Source organism: Carcharhinus amblyrhynchos, chromosome 4, assembly GCF_965287045.1.
Source record: "Carcharhinus amblyrhynchos chromosome 4, sCarAmb.v2.hapA, whole genome shotgun sequence".
Classification (NCBI taxonomy): Eukaryota; Metazoa; Chordata; class Chondrichthyes; order Carcharhiniformes; family Carcharhinidae; genus Carcharhinus; species Carcharhinus amblyrhynchos.
In genome coordinates, this window is record NC_137327.1 from 39065739 (window position 1) to 39085314 (window position 19576).

A 19576-nucleotide genomic window follows, 5' to 3' on the forward strand; every position below is an offset into this window, starting at 1 on the left:
CTACCCTCCAGTCTTCTGGGACCTCACCTGTGTCCAAAGAAGAGACAAAGATTTGTGCCAGAGGCCCAGTAATTTCATCTTTCACCTCCCTAAGCAGCCTGGGATAAATACCATCAGGCCCCGGAGCTTTATCCGTCCTTACGCTACCTAAAAGCCCTAGCACTTCCTCCCTCGTAATAGATATTTCCTGCCACTGTTCCACAGCTCCCTCCAAGACACTGCACGACACCGAACCCCTCTCCTTCGTGAATACCAACGCATTCAGGATCTCCCCCATTCCCTCCGACTCAATATGTAACTCCCCACCTTTGTCCCCAAGAGGACCAATTTTCCCTCTAACTACTCTCTTGCTCCATCCCTAATCTTTTCTGCTGTGTTTGGTGATAAGTATGCCATCTTCACATCCTTACATGGATTTTGACACCAAAACGACCATCAGTGAGCTGCTGTTACTGTACAGTCTGTGGCGGGACAGGGTAACTCATATGGCAATTTCTAATATCTAATTGCACATTCCTGACTGCAGATTGCTAACTGGTTTACTCAATAATGGTGAGCACTCCTAAATATCTTCCAGCACAAAGGAATTAATTCTCTGAAAATGTTTGCATCATACTAAGTCTCCATTTTTATCACTCTTGTTAAATGGACCCCATTGCTTTTATCTGACTGATTATTTGCCAAGGAAGTTTGAAATGTGTGTCTAGATTGCTGTTGAAATTGTAAGTACTTGCTGCTTAACTCAACTTCAAAATGAAGTTTATGAAATTCCACAACCATTAATTAACTTTTTAAATTCTTGCTCTGCACTGACTGCAGATACCCAACCACATGAGGCCGCCTCCTTCAGGTGGTCTCGTGCAGTGAGCCTGTATTAGAGTAAGTGCAGATCAGTCACACTACAGCTGTTACCTTGAAATGTGTTAATCTACCTGGCCTATTGGTTAGCGTAGCGCTGTTAATCAAGAATGTTTTGAAATAAGCTTAGGCTTTGCAATCAATTTGAAGCTCAGTTAAGTTTTACTAGGTGAACAGTTTTACTGATTTTCCAATATACTGTGTTTGTGATTTTTAGTTTATTTATTATGTCACAAGTAGGTTTCCATCAACACTGCAATGAAGTTATGGTGAAAATGGTGCACCTTCCTGAAGGTGTTTCCATGGCACTAAGCTTTATTTTTGCATTTGTTGGGGCTAAACCCAATCTGGACATGAGGGTTTTTGGTGGCATAAACTTTGGCAAAAGTGGGATGGAGTGCAAGTGTCATAGTCATCACGGAAGAACATGGTTAACTGTTCAGACAAAAGCCAAGGGATATTGTGTTCATCGTTACCTACGAGAAGCAGCTTACTGGGCCAGATTCAATTTCTGGGCTGCAGTGATTGATCTTTCCAAGTTCAATAAATAAAATTGGCCAGTGTTTCCTCTTCTGATTGCTATCCAGCAGGCCTCGTGTGTGTGCGTGTGCACGTGCATGCATGCAAGCAAGCGCGAGGGATTAGGCTCAGCTGTGCTAATCATTAATTAGCCAGCAGCCACTCATTGGCCAAGTTCTCTCTCACGATGACACATGGATGAGCTGTGGGGGATAGCCAGTCACCCTCTTCACTCACAGCACATTTAAGGTGAAGTGGGGATGAAAATGGCTGGAAAGAAAACAAATGCAATACAGCAGGGTAGGAATTTGTTTTGGGAAGTATTCAATGGAAATCAATTGGGCAGAGTACAAAACTCACTAATGCGTTGTTACCGGTATGGCCCCACCATCCAAATCCTATCAGCTTAACTTAACTCCAGTTACAATAAGAACCAAGAGTGCCATTGTTGTCAATATTCCAACAAGTAGGCTCTGATGCCAGTGAGCCGTCATACTGATTTCAGGTAATATTATTAATTATTAATGCTGGTCCTGGTGGAAATACACTCATGGTGCAAAACTATTTGTGTTAATTGGCAGTACTTCAGAACCTTAGAAATGGCTGATGTGATCATTGAACCAGCATAATGGTACACTGCTGTGAAATGCTTTATGGTGTTTAGTGATAAAATCTCTGCAACCGACTTGGAGATAACAGGATAAGGGAGTGTATACATTGTGAATGAAGTAAAGTGTCCCACGCCCTAGCGCTGATATTTATTTTCTTGATAAGCGCACAAATTAATCAGTTATTCCACCACCATCACCTCACCCCACCCCACACCACATCTCTGCTTAAGATCAAGTATTGTACAATTTCATATTTTCAACTGTTGCATTGGTTTCATCTGTCAGAACATTGAATACAGGAGTTAGGGTGTCTTGTTGAAGTTGTACAAGACATTGGTAAGGCCACACTTGGAATACCGAATGAAGTTCTGGTCACCCTATTATAGAAAGGATATTATTGATAGTTTGGGTTATAAGGAAAGGCTGGATAGACTGGGATTTTTTCTCTGGAGCGTAGGAGGCTGAGGGGTGATTTTATAGAGGTTTGTAAAATAATGAGGGGCACAGATCAGCTAGATGGTCAATATCTTTCCCCAAAAGTAGGGAAGTCTAAAACTAAAGGGCATAGATTTCAGGTGAGAGGGGAGAGATACAAAAGTGTCCAGAGAGGCAATTTTTTCACACAGAGGGTGGTGAGTGTCTGGTACAAGCTGCCAGAGGTAGTAGTAGAGACTGGTACAATGTTGTCTTTTAAAAAGCATTTGGATAGTCACATGGATAAGATGGGAATAGAGGGATATGGGCCAAATGTGGGCAATTGGGATTAGCTTAGGGGTTTCTTAAAAAAAAGAGCGGCATGGACATGTTGGGCCGAAGGGCCTCTTTCCATGCTGTAAACCTCTATGACTCTGACTCTACTGAGTTAGCCCTGTGTTACGCGGCTGTCACCATGGTTTTCTTAGAGTATTTAAAACTGTTGTTCCTCTCAAGTAGCCAGAAAAATTCACGGAATGATGTCGGAATGAATTTATTAGAAGACTGGAGCAATAGGACTCTGAATGAAGTCATTCAGATCATTCCAAGTGAGAAATTCAGAAATGCATAAGCAATTAAAGTTTAAATTTGATTACAAGTAATTAGCATATACCAATAAAAGTCTGGAAGTTGTCTCTATCCACTCATTCATTAATCAAAGTTGCATCATTTAAAAAGTACAGTTTTTAAAAACCAATCACAATCACCTTGCACTTGCTTAATTATAATGTCCAATTGGTGAGAGGTTTTTAATTGCATCAATTGGGTATTGTTAGGAACTATTTTTAAACATCCCAGCTGTGTCTGAATGTTAGAGCATGAATCAACTCCCTTTTCCAATGCCAGGTTTAAAGGCCACTCCCAGCATAGCAACTTTCTCCCTTTCTTATCTGAAGGTCAGGTGTCTGGAACTAGCTGCTTACCATCCTGCAGTTAAACATTGTGTAAGCTTTTGTGATTTGTCTCTGTTAATCCTATCACTGGACACAGTAATTAATGACTGCTATTTTCCTCCATAATTATTAGTATGGGTATTACTCCCCTTCACCCAACATGAACATCTTGGTTACATGTGTTGGAAGAACCTAATTTATTGAAAATTGATTCAACAGCAAAATCATAATCACACTGGGGAAAAAAAGGAAGAATGATTCATCGGAAGAGGGGTCGGACACCGAACAGATTGCCACGCCATCTATAAAGAAAGAACCCATCTCTGGATGTCAAGTAAGATTTTAGCCTGCAGTGCTTCAGGGGAACAAAACTACTTCGTAATGCTGGTATGGTGACACAGGGCAGTGGGTGAAGGGTTTGGGGCAGGACAGGGAGTAGAGTGTGGGGCAAGACAGGCAATAGTCATGATTGGAAAGAGGAAGTGTTATGGCTGGGTGAAGAAGATGAGTGCTGGTGGAAGGTAGTCTAGATGAGGAAATATAGGGAGAGAAAGTGGAAAAGGCATTGCTGGATGAAAGACAAAGTGAGGAAAAAGAGGGGTTGGAGGTCAGCATTAAGGAGGGAGAGGAGGAGTGAATGTTAACAGAGAGACAGGAGAAGAGGACATGGATTGGCGTAAGATGGAGAATGAATGGAGAGTAAGTAAAGGAGAAAGAAAGAGGGAAAAAATCTAAGCAAAGGCAGGGGAAAAACTTAAGCAAAAGCAGGAAAAATGGATAAAAGATACAGCAAAATAAAATGTTCACTGATTATTCTTCTGCTTTCATGATTTCTTTCACTACCACTCTTTCTGTGACCAATCCTTCACTCTTCCCAAATGAGGTACAACTGCCATGTGCTGACAATGAGAGTTCTTCTCTAAATTGCAAATGTGTAGTGTTTTAAATATTGTCTGCTAATGTTTGGCTTCTTCATTGCTGATCAGCTTTCTTTACAGGATCTTTCTTGTTGTCAACTGAGTTAAGTAGTGAAGGTATTTTTTTTTCCTAAAACAAATCATCTGTTTATTAATGTGACCGCATCAAAATGCTGAAATTTAATCACCTAATGTATTCAACTTAGTGCATTGGTTTTGATTATGGGAATTAAAAACTGTAATGGTGATTTTAAGGTGGTAATTAATTTTGCAGAAGAGACGATCGAACAGGCAAGTAAAAAGAAAGAAATATAACGAAGATACTGGGATGAAGATTTCAGATGATGATGATGGGTTAACTGCTAAAGGGAAATCCAGGGCTGGTGCTGTTCTACCTGCTGAGCAACCTGTGCAGTTGTTTGTGGTGAGACCCCAATTTTATCAGTTGTAGCAATGTCTAACGGCTGAGAATTTTGAGGACATTACTAAAGTAAGTTAGATAAATACTGCCAGCTGTTATAATTTGATTGATGTTCACTGTTGAATGTTTTATTAAAACATGCACTAATTATTATGGGTTGACTATTCTCCTGGATATTCAGAACAAGTGGATTGAATATCTAGTGCTCTTTGCAATGTAGTGGCTTCCACTTCTGGTTTATATTTTTTTCATTGTTAGATTTTCAGAGAAATCAATTTTTGTTTTGTTTTGTAATGTCAAGTCCAGTTTGATTCCCAACTTTCCTTTAGCATATTCTTCAAATTCAATGCTTACATTTTTTCTCAGACTAACACAATCAAGTACTTAAACAGCAGTCACACAAACTGTAACAGTTATTTAGTAGCCATGTGAATGATGTAATTTTCTTAAATTTGTCTCCAGCAAATGCATATGTTGGAGCAAAATCATCTTGGTCATCTATTTTGCTTTTGCTCTGAATGGAGATATCTTGATGATAGTGTGACAATATAACTGCAACAATTTCAGAATATCAATTAGAATCAAATCAGTGAAACAATGAATTCTAAATGAATGCCATTGTTATTGAACCCAGAATTAGATGGCTTGTTATTCAAATTAATGGCTCAGAACTTCCAATCTCTGAGGGGCTCATACTCATGGGGGTGTATCCCAGAAGATGTGCTCGGTGACACTCCCAGAAATCCCCACACAAGGACGACATGGCATTTGCCAGGAAGTTCAGACTTCTGATGAGCAGTTGCCCTGCCCTGAGAATCACCCAATAGTCCAATTTTAAATCAGTCTTCTAATGGTTCCAACTCTCAGACTAGTTACCTGGAAAAAATTAAAACATAGGAACAGAAAAACTACAGCACAAGACAGGCCCTTCAGCCCACAAAGTTGTGCCGAACATGTCCCTGCCTTAAATTACTATGCTTACCTGTAACCCTCTATCTTACTATGTTCCATGTACTTTCTAAAAGTCTCTTAAAAGACCCTATCAAATCCGCCTCCATCACCGTTGCCCGTTCCACGCACCCTGGACTCTGAGTGAAAAACTTACCCCTGACGTCTCCTCTGTACCTACTCCACAGCACCTTAAACCTGTGTCCTCTTGTGGCAACCATTTCAGCCTTGGGAAAAAACCTCTGACTATCCACCCGATCAATATCTCTCAACATCTTATACACCTGTATCAGGTCATCCCTCATCCTTTGTCTCTCCAAGGAGAAAAGGCCGAGCTCCCTCAACCTATCCTCATAATGCATGCTCCCCAATCTGGGCAACATCCTTGTAAATCTTCTCTGCACTCTTTCTGTGGCTTCCACATCCTTTCTGTAATGAGGTGACCAGAACTGAGCGCTGTATTCTAAGTGGGGTCTGACCAGGGTCCTACGTAGCTGCAACATTATCTCTCGACTCCTAAACTCAATTCCTTGATTGATGAAGGCCAGTACACCATACGCCTTCTTAACCACAGCTTCAACCTGCGCAGCTGCTTTGAGCGTTCTATGAACTCAGACCCCAAGATCCTTCTGATCTTCCACACTGCCAAGAGTCTTACCATTAACATTATATTCTGCCGTCCTATCTGACCTGGCAAAATGAACCACTTCACACTTAACTGGGTAGAACTCCATCTGTCACTTCTCCACCCAGTCTTGCATCCTATCAATGTCTCGCTGCAACTTCTGACATCCCTCCACACTATCCACAACACTTCCAACCTTTATGTCATCAGTAAACTTACCGATCCATCCCTCCACTTCCTCATCCAGGTCATTTTATGAAAATCACAAAGAGCAAGGGTCCCAGAACAGGTCCCTGGGGCAGTCCACTGTTGACCGACCTCCACACAAAAAAAGGCCTATCTACAACCACTCTTTGCCTTCTGTGGGCAAGCCAGTTCTGGATCCACAAAGCAATGTCCCATTGGATCCCATGTTCCCTCACTTTCTCAATAAGCCTTGCATGGGGCATCTTATCGAATGCCTTGCCGAAGTCCATATGTACTACATTTACTGCTCTTCCTTCATCAATGTGTTTAGCCACATTTTCAAAAAATTCAACCAGGCTCGTAAGACATGATCTGCCTTTGACAAAGCCATGCTGACTATTCTTAATCTCATTATACCTCTCCAAATGTTCATAAATCCTGCCTCACAGGATCTTCTCCATCAACTTACCAACCTCTGAGGTTAGACTCACTGGTCTATAATTTCCAGGGCTATCTCTACTCCCTTTCTTGAATAAAGGAACAACATCCACAATCCTCCGGAACCTCCCCCATCTCCATTGATGATGCAAAGATCATCGCCAGAGGCTCAGCAATCTCCTCCATCGCCTCCCACAGTAGCCTTGGCTTCATCCCATCCGGTTGCGACAAATTATCTAACTTGATGCTTTTCAAAAGCTCCAACACATCCTCTTTCTTAATATCTACGTGCTGAAACTTTTCAGTCTGCTGCAAGTCTGCACTACAACCGCCAAGATCCTTTTCCATTGTGAATACTGAAGTAAAGTATTCATTAAGTACCTCTGCTATTTCTTCCGGCTCCATACAAACTTTTCCACCATCACACTTGATAGATCCTTTTCTTTCATGTCTTATCGTCTTGCTCTTCGCATACTTGTAGAATGCCTTGGGGTTTCCCTTAATTCTGCCTGCCAAGGCCTTCTCATGACCCCTTCTGGCTCTCCTAATTTCCTTCTTAAGATCCTTCCTATTAGCCGTATATCTAGATCTCTAACATTACCTAACTCTCTGAACCTTTTGTAAGCTTTTTTCTTCTTGACTAGATTTATTACAGACTTTGTACACCACGGTTCCTGTAACCTACCGTAATTTCCCTGTCTCATTGGAACGTTGCTATGCAGAACTCCAGACAAATATTCCCTGAAAATTTGCTACATTTCTTCCATACATTTCCCTGAGAAAATCTCTCTCCAATTTAAACCTCCAATTTCCTGCCTGATAGCCTCCTAATTCCCTTTACTCCAATTAAACACTCTTCTAAATTGTCTGATCCTATCTCTCTCCACTAAAGGAGATAGAATTATGATCACTATCTCCAAAATGCTGTCCCGTTGAGAGACCTGACACCTGACCAGGTTCATTTCCCAATACCAAAAGGATAAGAACCACTTCAATCTCCCAGCCCCTCAGCCCTTCCTACCTCAGACCCATGCTAACCACTTACCTTTCTCTTGGCTTCTCAAAGTGGCTGGACTTTTAAGCATGCTTGCTGTGGAAGGACTCAGCTACTTCATTGTTACCTGACCTGAATCAGGCAAAAAATTTGCCGCTCCTGTGCAAGGCAAGAAAAAAGAAGTGGAGTGGCAATGCTGCTACTCGGAAGTTCTACCTGTTAATGTTTTTGTCGTCTTGTATTTAAGCATTATTTCTCGAGCCATTTAATTATGTTGACAATATGAAGTGAAATATCTTGTTTTTAAGACATTATTTTAAAATTGGTATCTCTTCCATAGGAAAACCCTAGTGAAGAAGATGCCGCAATTGTAGACAAAGTTATGGCTTCAAGATTAGTAAAAAAAGAGGTGAGAAGATTTTCAATATGGAAGTAATTAATCTTCATCTGCTTAATCTAGTTTGCAAAAGAAGTGTTTCTTTTTCCTAATCTGCAATAATCATAATTTTGTATTTGCTGTGAAAGTTGGAGCTCATTTTATTAACCCCCTAACTAGTTTTTAACACAATGCGATGAACATCATCTAAAATTAGTATTTGTAATTGATGTGATCCAGGTCCTAATTTCTGAATTTTCCAAACCCTCCCCAGTTTGGACAATCAGCTGTCCAAAGTATTCTAAATGCAAGAAAGTGAATTGCTGCTTGATGCAAGCCCTGTGTTTCCTCCATGCAGCTGGATAAAATTACTGCTGTGTGGATTGTAAACTAAGGCCTCGGAAACTTGTTCTGTTGGCATTAATACACAAAAGTGATTGGTCGTCACACCAGAGTCGTCAAAATAATTGTACAGAAATTATTTATAATGTTTGAAGCTTTTAAGTACGGTACTTTATAAAATATTTATGAGACTAGTTAATCTCCTGCAGTGTTACTTCCACAAAAAACCTTGAACTCAATGTTGAAATGTTAAACAGAACATTAAAAGTAATCTGTTTTAACTCCCAATAATTTGTACTTTGTCAATCAGTTTATTTTTAAAAATTTTCTTCTTAAATATTTGGCTTGCAATCTTCAATTCATTATTTTGGGAGGGAAGTTCACGAAATGAAGTGATTTATCCAGAGGATGCAGAAGTTGATGGGTGAAAGGATCAGCAGTTGCAGGGAAAGAATTGGCAAGTGTAGTACTTGAAGCATTGTTCTGGGATCATTACTTTAATGTTTATTAATGATATGGAGTGGCAGATCCTAACAAAGTTCTTCAGGTTTGCAGATGAAGAATGAGTCTGAAGCTAGCCTGTACCTTTAAAACATGTTTATTTCCAAGAGAGCAAAGCAGTCAGAGACTTTGCCAGATATCGACTGAATTGGTTTATCTATTCTTGCAATGATTCCTTAATCCTTCCCCAATTGGTGACAGCTGTGCTTAATTACCAACTTGGTGTATATCCTATTGCAGCAAAATTTTAACATTAACAGTCAGGATGCTGTGGGAGTGGAGGGTGCTACAAGTTTCAGAGGGTGATGGCTATATTTTTGTGAGATAAGAGTAAAGTGTGTGAGGAATAAAATGGAGCCCTCGAATTTTGTGTCGGGTTCAATTAGTGGAAATTATACTTTCTGGCCCAGTATTGTTCTATGTCCCTAAAGGCATTAAGACATACTCATCTATGGAAGGCTTCCAAGAAAGTGATTTAGTGCGTTCAGTGATGTGTCACAACGGAGTGTGTTTTGGGGAAAACCTAACAGAGGACAAGTTCTTTCCTAAAATAGGTCATTGCTCTTTTTTACTTCTGTAGGAGGTAAACTCGGATCACTGTCTGTGTGTAGTTTGCACTTTTTCCCCATGTCTGGGTGCTCCGGTTTCCTCCCACAGTTCAAAGATGTGTAAGTTAGGTTGATTAGCCATGCTAAATTGACCCAAGTGTCGGGGGGACTAGCAGGGTAAATGTGTGGGGTTATGGGAATAGGACCTGGGTGGGATTATGGTTGGTAAAGGCTCAATGGCCTGATAGCCCCCTCTGTACTGTAAAGATTCTATGATTCTGTGAAAGACTTTAAAAAGCACTTGAAGCTGTCATTCAAACTGTGGACTGACAAGCACCCCATAGAGCTAATGATAGGTTGAAAGCAATTCAGCTGTGCAGCACAAATCCCATAATATTAACCCTCAACTTACGTCAGAGTGAAATTGCAAGCACGTTTATTTTCAACACAACAAGCCTGTTCATGGTGGATAGTGGGGAAGTTAGGGAGGGTATAAAGCCAAGATTGGGGGAGGAGGGGGAACCTTGGGTTGGTGTTAAGGACATAGGAGTATGAGCGTGGCTGGAGGGATATAGGTTGAAATGGAGGATATAAACAGCGATGGATTAGTGAAGGGATGTGAGATGGCCTGGACTGGCGTCGTTGGGGTATAGGGAGTGTATGGGGTAGAGGTGATGGCTGCAGAGCTGTTTTTTGTTTCACTCCTTTTTTCACAACTGGGATAATGTGCTGGAGCCTGCCTGTAAACCTCTGAACTCTTTCTGTGGGTGATGGGCAGGACTACCATAAAACCTCCCCTATCCACCCCAGAATGCAAATCCGATCTTCTACGGTAGTTTGCAGGATTTGGGTTTACGGAGATTTGAATTCTCCCAACTCTGCACACCTGGCACAAAGCAAAAATTCAGAGGTGCAAAAGCTTATTGCAGAGATTTGTTGGTTTTTTTTATATATAATTCCATGCACTTGGCTCTCATATAACTTAAGGTAGGTGCTGTTATAAGTTTTACACAGTTCAAGGTCTATACACATCACAGAACCGTACGCATTTATCCATTGATCCAAGTGTAGAACTGTTTCAGTTTGTTAACTTTCAATTTTGTTTGAGCTGTTTTGTTGGTACATTTGTCAGTCGCAATAAGGGAATTTAGATTCAGTTATTAATGTGTGGATAACATCAGTTGCTTCAGTTCACGCTGAGTGCCATAACATGACTGATGGGAGCAGAGAGTGGCAGAACGTCTTCTAGTTAGGTAAAGTTGCCATTTGTCGGAGAGCTTAACAGCAGGAGGATGGATGTTATTTTTTAATATTTTGTTACCCTGTAAAGAAGGGTGTGTGTAAAAATTAGTTAATTAAGCTGGAGAAAGATTAATAGAGACAACTTGTCTGGAAGAGTTGAGAGATAAAATGTGTTGAGTGCTAATTGCATGTAAGAGGCCATGGTGAAGTAGATTTATAAGTAAATAAGCTGGGTTTAGAAAGTTGTGTTTGCTGATAGATAGGGACTTGGCTTTCCAGCTGTTATACTTCAGGGTGGGGGTGGTGGTGGTAAGGGACTTCATAAAGATTTCATAAGTAAACATAGGAAGGTTATTACATTTTATTTGACTTGAATGGGTAAGTAACAAGAAAACATGAAAGATTTTTATATTTTGGAAAAGTTGAGTTTAAAATGGTGCTGAGGACAATGGAATTGCAAGTGAAAGGAAAAAGGATATTTAACGAAAGATGTTTGGGGCGATTCTCCCAAAAAAATTCTAAGTATCGAATATGTGTAAAAACTGGAGTAAATTGCACTTTTTTTAGCACAAGTTTCAAACAGAATCTCCCATACTCTGTTTACTGCAGAATGTATTCGTGTAATTCACTTGAAAAATCTGTGGTTGGGACCTGTTCTCGCAGGAGAGGCCGGCAGCATAGCACTGAGTGTGGCACTGCGCATCTGCCAATCTGTCAGCGCTGAAACTGGCGTAGGCACTGTGGCCCTGCACTGCTGGCCTCCCAATGGCTGGCCAGCTCACTTGCTGATAGCCTAAATATGTCCAGGCCAACTTCAACCTCTGCCCGATGGCCAGCCTGGGTGGCTGGCCTCCCCCCTTTGTCACTCAGCCCAGATATAGAGTGGCAACGGGACCCCCATCTCCACCGATCACCCCCAGAGACCCTGCCCTCTTGGCACTGCTCTACACCCAGTGGCAATGCCAAATCCCCTCCTTTGGGGATGGGGGGTGGAGAGAGTCTAGAGGGTCCGGAGATTTCAGTCCTGGGCCCGTTAATGATGTTTTAAAATATAGAGCCCGCAGAATGGCCTCCACATGAGTCTCCTGGGCTGCTGCACTAGCAAAAAGCGGGATGGGAAAATGGCCCGGTAAGTTGAATTGTGTTGGGTTTGTGGAAAAGATATCCTGGCACCAGTTTTGCACTGAGAGAAGGTATGAAATCTGAAGCTCAGAACTCAGAAAAGTTTTTTTTAAAGTAATCTTATTTCAGAATTTTCTTTTTCCCTTTACTAAAGTGACAGCAGTTTTGCTTTGGGTAATATTACTGGATTTTTAGAGTAAAGGTGGATAAGGAAGTGTTGTCAAGAAGGTGTTTCCTTGTGGTTTCTTTTGGGGAGGTTTTGCAAGACTTTTTAACTTTAATCTTGTGTCCTTCTGTTTTCTTCTTAATAGACCTTTTATATTTTTAAGATCCAGAAGTGTTCCTTGAATTCGATGCTTCTGGAATCAGTAATTCTTCCCTCATTTTCAGAATACTTAAAAAAAAGGTTATGATCAATAAGGCAAGTTTCCGTCTGGGATTTGGTTTGCTCAGCAAGTAACAGTTACTGTTATTTGCTGAGCAAACGATGACAGAGAAGACATTTTGCTTTGCAGTTTCTCTGAAATGATTGTCACTAGCATCTATCTCAATCAATGTTAGATAAAATATTCACAGATAAGTTCATCTTATTAATATTGACCCAAGCTTAGTAACACTAGGAGAGTTAGCACTGTTGGATCTTTTTATTTTGTTGTACTCAATAACATTCTACTGCTCTTTTAATAAGTCTGATTTATTGCTTATTATCAACATCAAAATCTGGTTATGTTTATTCTTCAGCTATCCACAAACTTGGAGATAGGGGGCTTTTGTCAATTTCATGAGCTAATAAAAGTTTGTGTTCGACCTCTAGGTGGTAATATATTTCCAGATAGTTGCATGGATCAAGTCACACTTGATTCCATAAGAAACAAGTGCTCACTGGACTAGGATGTCCCCTGTTGCTGACCACGTGAAATTTCTGAAGCTCAGTTGGTCCTTCTTGTAGAATGTTGTTGTATCTGATACCTCATTACTTTTTCCCAAAATATCCATAGCCATTTATAATGTATGTTTGATAAGTAATATTAATCGGAAAGCTTCTTTGTTTAGGTAGCCATGGGACATATGGCTGATGTTGAAGAGTTCTTCGTTAAATACAAAAACTAGTAAGTAAATATACTACTTTTTAGATATTACAATCCTTTTCAGAGCTAAAGATAATGGTCATTTGATATTCTGTTTTTTAATCTGCAAACTTCTACCACAAAATGTAATTCTGTGTCATCTAATTAAGAATCTACGTATACAATGTGTATGTTACTGTCTGATGGTTGCACAGCATTTAGCTACAAAATGTGTTTGAGAAACAAAAATGGTGGGGGTAATGTGTATATATAACTTTGTTGCAGGAAGTTAAATGGAGATTAGTGGCTCCCACTAGGAGGGTAAATTGGATTCACAGACATCCTGGGGCTGACTACCTTGGGTTACATCTAGCCACTGGACTAAAACTGGCAAGCTTTAAACCCGTACTTTCAATTAGGTGTGAAAAACCTTGTGGAAGAAGAAAAACAAATAAGTGCAACAGCCATAATTATAAGAGTCTGGGACTGATTTGGTATTATCGATGATGGGACAAATGATTTATTCTTGGCCTCTTCACTGTCTCCATGATAGCTGATGTTGAGATGAAGGTGTCAAAATAGCCCACTTGAAATTTGCTCCAGCTGTTAAATCAGATGATGCTATAATGATACAAATACACTTTTGTAATGTTAAGTTCCATTTTGACTACCTCCGAACCATGAATTCTCTAGAATTTGAGTTTCTTTTTTTGAAACCTCTGAAATTTGAGCTTTTTCTTAAACTGCCAAGTTTCAACCTTGTAGATATTGCAGCAAATGTTGATTTGCACCCTCTTAAGCATGCCAAGTGCCATTCTCAAATAAATATTAAAGTAGGAAAGGAGGATGCGTGGGAATTCTTTTTAACATGAGTTGTTATTGTCTGGAATGTACTGCCTGCAAGTATGGTGAAAATGGATTTGATCATTTTTAACAGGGAATTTGGATAAATAAATGAAAATGGGGAAAATGCAGGGAACATGCCTAATTGAATAATTTCAAAAAACCAGCACTGTCTTGATGGGCGGAATGACCTCTTCAGTGTTGTATTATTCCACAATTAACAGCCGCACACTTATAAATGTCATGGCTTTTATCTACCAATAATGAGTGAAAGATCAGAAATCTTTGTTTTTGTATTTGGTCTTGTGTACGTTTTCACCTTGGTAAAAAATGGTGCATTTAGATGCAGTATATTTTGCCAATGAAAGAGGTTTGTGTCCACCTGTACATAAGTGTATATGTAATACCCATCCATGTACAATTTGACAGGAAATTCCTACCCCATCTATTAAGCAAATCCTAGTGTGTCATCTACACCAACTCAAGTGCTGCTTTGCATGCACAGAATGAAAAATGTAAAATTTGTACAGCTGTGTTTGGCTCGTTGAAGTGCAAAACTCCGTATAAGCTAAGGTTATTAGTTATAGAAATACATTGGTGCACTATAGTAGATTGTACTAAGAATTAGTAAAATATATATTATGTTTTATCGGTTATTGCTTTGATGTTAATGCTCAGTTTAACGCATCAGTGAAGTTAAACTGACACCAATGACTGAAGCTATAATAAGCGGAGTTAATTAAAAATTTATGGTATTGACTTTTAATGCCTCATTTCTAGCTCATACCTGCATTGTGAATGGGCCACAGAAGCACAGTTGATGAAAGACAAAAGGATACATCAGAAAGTGAACCGCTTCAAGATTAAACAGGCACAGAGAGGCAATTTCTTTGCAGCTGTAAGTTTTAAAGTGTTTGTGGACTTAAGTCTGACTAGGTATCATTGTCTAGAAGAAGAGCTCTCTTTTCTAGCTGCTATCACCCCACTTCAGGTCCCAAATCTCCCAACTTAGCATGAGGACAAAGATCATGCTTGAATCATCATAAAATCATAGATTTCCCAACAGTGCAGAAAAACCTATTTGGCCCATTGATTCTTCATTGACTGTCTGACAAAGTATCTTATCCTGGTCCTATCCCCATAAACCCACACATTTCCCATGGTTAATCCATCTAACCTACACATCTTGGGACACCAAGGGGTAATTTTCCATGGCCAATCCCACACATCATTTGGCCTGTGGGAGGAAACTGGAGCACCCAGAGTAAACCCACGCAGATAGAGGAGAACGTGCAAACTCCACACAGTCACCCAAGGCCAAAGTTGAACCTGGGACCCTGCAGCTAACCACTGTGCCACCGTGCCATTCCAGTACATATTTTTTCCACTATAAATATCCGTAACAGGTGAATCTACAGAAACTCTAACTAATATCTCTAACTTCAAACATCACTTGCATTCACCCAAGGTGCTGATAAGCCTCCAGTGTTTCACAATATGATCCTTCTGTAGTTCCTCTGTGCCAGTGACTTCAAATTGATATGTCCAGGTCATCTCGGAGTTTGACAGTTTGCTCCATCAGGGCTAGGCCATCTTATTTGGTAGCCGGCTGGCAAATTTCCCCATAATTACTGACTGTATGTCCAGGTCTACTTCCAGCACCTTGCAGTGCTCTGTGAAATCTACAGTAAAATCAGCCCTATCGGGACTGACGGTCTCCAAAACAGAACTGCCTTTTCGAATACAAGGTGAGGCTGACTGCACTTGATAGCAGTGCTGCATGTGACACAAGTATGACATTAAGGCGGCATGGTAGCACAGTGGTTGGGCGGTACGGTAGCACAGTGGTTAGCATGCTGCTTTACAGCTCCAGGGACCTGGGTTCGATTCCCAGCTCTGTGTGGAGTCTGCACATTCTCCTCGTGTCTGTGTGGGTTTCCTCCCATAGTCCAAAGATGTGTGGGTTAGGTTGATTGGCCATGCTAAAATTGCCCCTTGGTGTACTAGGATGCCTAGGTTAGAGGGATTAGCAGGTAAAATATGTAGGGATATGGGGGTGGAGCCTGGTTGGAATTGTGGTCAGTGCAAACTCGATGGGCCGAAGGGCCTGTTTCTGCACTGTAGGGTTTTACGATTCTATGATTAAGGTGCTAGCAAAATTTTAAGAAATTGGTCACTGATAAGAGTTGTGCCTAACACAAAGGGAAGATTTGTGGTGGTTGTTGAAGACCAATCCTGTCAACCCCAGAACAGTGCTGCAGGAGTTCCTACAGTAGTATCCTAAAATCTTCACTTCTGCATCAATAGCAACAACAAAAAATTATATAGTGCTGTTAACATAATGAAACATATCAGGGCATTTAATAGGAGCATTACACAATGAAGTATAACACTGAGTCACATCGGCAATGTGAGGTCTGATAACAAAAATCTTGGTCAGAAAGTGAGATTTTGAGAAATGTCTTAAAGGAGGCAAGTGAGGTGGAGAAGTGCATTCCAGAGCTTGGGAATGAGGCAACTGAAAGGTACAGCCACCTATGGTTGAACATTTATGCAGAAGAAGCCAGAAACAAATGAGTGCAGATATCTTAAGTTGTGGGGATGAAGGACATTACAGAGATAGGGAGGGGTAACTTTATGGAGGGACTTGAAAACCAGAATAAAAACGTTAAAATCAAGGCATGGTTGACTGGGTCAATGAGCATAGGGGTGGATAGAGGAACAAGACTTGAGTTAAGACACCTTCCCTTTATTGTAAGTTCAGAAATGGGGTGTTAGACAGTGGTACCAGTCGGAACTTTTCAGGTGTTGAAGCAGACCCGGTCTGAATGCAGGGAGATCTGGACAACATTCAGACTTTGGCTGCTAAATGGCAAGCCACACTTGCACCACAAAACCACCAGGCAATAACCACAAGAGAGAATCTAACCAAGTCCCCTTGACATTCAGTGATGACCAAAACCTGAATTGGGCAGCTATATAAGAATTGTGGCTACAGGTGCAGGTCAGAGGCTGGGAATTTTGTGGCAAGTAGCTTGCCAAAACCTGTCCAACATGTACAAGAGACAGGTCAAGGGTGTGTTGGAATACTCTCCACTTGTGTGATAAGTTCAACTTCCACAACATTTGAGAAACTTAATACCATCTGGGAAAAGCAGCTTGCTTAATAGGCACCTCATTCAGCGTTTTAAACAATCATTCTGTGGAGTTATGGTACAGACTGAGGCCAATCAGCCTGTCAAGTCCATGCTGGCTCTCTGTTTGGCAATTCAGTCAGTCCTGTTTCTCCACTCTATCCCTAAAGCCCTGCAAACTTATTTCCCTCAAGTGCCCAGTCCAATTTTCTTTTCAAATCATCAGTCATCTCGGTTTCCACCATCTATCTACAAGATGCGCTGGAGAAACTCACGAAGCCTCCGTAAACAGCATTTTTCAAATCCCCAACATATACCATCAGAAGGGTAAGGGCAGCAGGAACACCACCACCAACAGGTTCCCCTCTAAGCCACCAACCTGACTTGGTTGTGGAACTCGCTTCCTAACAACATCATGGGTGTGCCTACGCCAAATGAACCCTAGCAGTTCAAGAAGGCAGCTCACCATCAGCTTCTCAAGGGCAATCAGGGATTGGCAGCAAATGCTGGGGATGATGACCATGCTAATGACGTTCATCCCATGCACAAATAGGTTTAAAAATGCAGTAGTACCCTACTCAATCCAGTCTATCTGAGCACCTCAGACACGCAAAATCTGGCTCCTGAGAGTGAGATGCTGCTTGCCAATTCTTCACAAAAACTGGAAGAAGGCACTGAAACCAGCTCTTAATACTGGCACCTACAGAAAAATGGATTAAAAAAAAAGGATCAACTCAAGAATCCCTTGCTGTTTATTCTTTACACTTCACAATCTTAAAAAAAAATCTGATTCTGGCAAGCAAGTATTGGTGCAGCTAAGGCACATTCTTGCACACAATCAGGTTTTGCACAGCCCTGATGCTTCTTAACAATAGACTGGCAGGATGATGGCTGAACAACTGCTCTGAACACGAGCCAATGCATACCTGGCTTATTGCCAGCAGAGCAAGGACTCCTACTCACAACAGATCTGGCTGCTGTTAGCAAGAAGAGACACTTCTCTGTTGTGGCATAATTCAACGTTCCCTGCATCAAATGTGGTCTAACCATATGCAGGACATAACCCGGTCAAAGCAGGTAACATACAGGCTGTATGTGGAATTGGAAAAACACCGGAAAATGTAGGCCACTCCTTGAAGGCCAGCTGGCCATTACTCCAAGCTATATGTCAGGCTAGCGACAGGGTTATCCACTAATTAAACATTTACTAGAAAGTAGACTTCGAACCTCCCCATTAAAATTAAACCTCTAGCATCCCTTTAACAGGGATGGTCTTTTCACTAAAAATCTCACCTTAAGATATATTTGGTACAATACCAACATTGACTCTCTTTATTTAAGTTAACAGAAGTTAGTTAACTATTATACAAGGGCATACTCTGTATGCAGCCATGATCCAAAAGCATGGAAATCTCTGTGATCAAATTGAATTGGGAAAAAAAACAATTACGATTCGTAACTAAAATCATTTTGCATTTATAAAATATCTGAAGGTAAATGCATAAGATTTCCAAACTACTTATGATATTTTTCACTGTAAACTACTTTCAGATGGATGACGAACCTTTTAATCCGGACTATGTTGAAGTGGACAGAATATTGGAATACTCATGCTGTGAGGACACAGATACTGGCGAGGTACCCGTCTATATCTTCCTTGTTTAACATTTGATTGAGGACCACAATTTTAAAATATGGATAATCATTTGCCTAGGTGCCCAGTTTCTCATTTTTCAATAGATACTTAATTTTTTTCTTTTTAAAGAGGTAAGGAGAAAAGGTTCCTCCCAGTTTTTATTATGTATTTCAAAATGCTTAAGAAATAATAAATATAAATGTTCATTAATGACCGCAAATTCATGTTTTGGACTGAGTTCAAATTCTCCCTTGCTGAAATAGCACCTAAGAGCATAGGAAGCTTATCTATAAATATCCACTGCTGAGCATAATTATCAATTCTTCCATATTACGTGTGCCATTTTACATTTGTAAATAGTTCATATATCTATTAAGTTTGGATTTTGTCTACAGTGACAGTATCTTGGATATTATAATTACAAATCCATTTGTTAGTTAAAGTGGAATGATGCTGTTCAAAATATGATCACTGTTTGTAGTTAAAAGGACTTCCGTGAGAAGCTTCCTCAGGCTTATGATACCATTTTTATGAAAAGTGGATATGCTTTATTTTTCAGTAAGCACATTTTTTTCATACAGGCTGTAGTTTACTATCTGGTTAAATGGTGTTCATTACCGTATGAGGATAGTACCTGGGAGTTGAGAGAAGACGTAGATCAAGGAAAGATTGAGGAGTTTGAACGACTGCAGCAGGCAAAGCCTTCCTTGAAGCGTATGGTAAGTGAGCAGTCTGCAGCTGTAATGCTGATTAGTTGGTGCTGAAAACATTCCAATGGAAATTTCTGCACAAACTCTACATTACTCAAATACTTAAAACTATTTAAAAGGTTGGAGATACTGCTAAGCTTCAGCTTAGTGGTAACACTGTGGCCCCTGATT

At 40.5% G+C, this 19576-nt stretch overlaps 1 protein-coding gene across 9 annotated transcripts in view; it reads left to right on the top strand.

Annotated features, from left to right (window-relative positions):
* Positions 1 to 19576, top strand: part of chd9 (chromodomain helicase DNA binding protein 9) — a 261421-nt gene that overhangs the window by 157073 nt on the left and 84772 nt on the right. For all 9 annotated transcript variants that reach the window (XM_080186992.1, XM_080186995.1, XM_080186994.1 and 6 more), the window contains 7 exons: positions 3575 to 3689; positions 4547 to 4696; positions 8225 to 8293; positions 13069 to 13124; positions 14706 to 14823; positions 18611 to 18697; positions 19277 to 19414. In XM_080186992.1, the coding sequence (XP_080043118.1) occupies positions 3575 to 3689; positions 4547 to 4696; positions 8225 to 8293; positions 13069 to 13124; positions 14706 to 14823; positions 18611 to 18697; positions 19277 to 19414 (733 nt within the window). The remainder of the gene's footprint in view (positions 1 to 3574; positions 3690 to 4546; positions 4697 to 8224; positions 8294 to 13068; positions 13125 to 14705; positions 14824 to 18610; positions 18698 to 19276; positions 19415 to 19576) is intronic.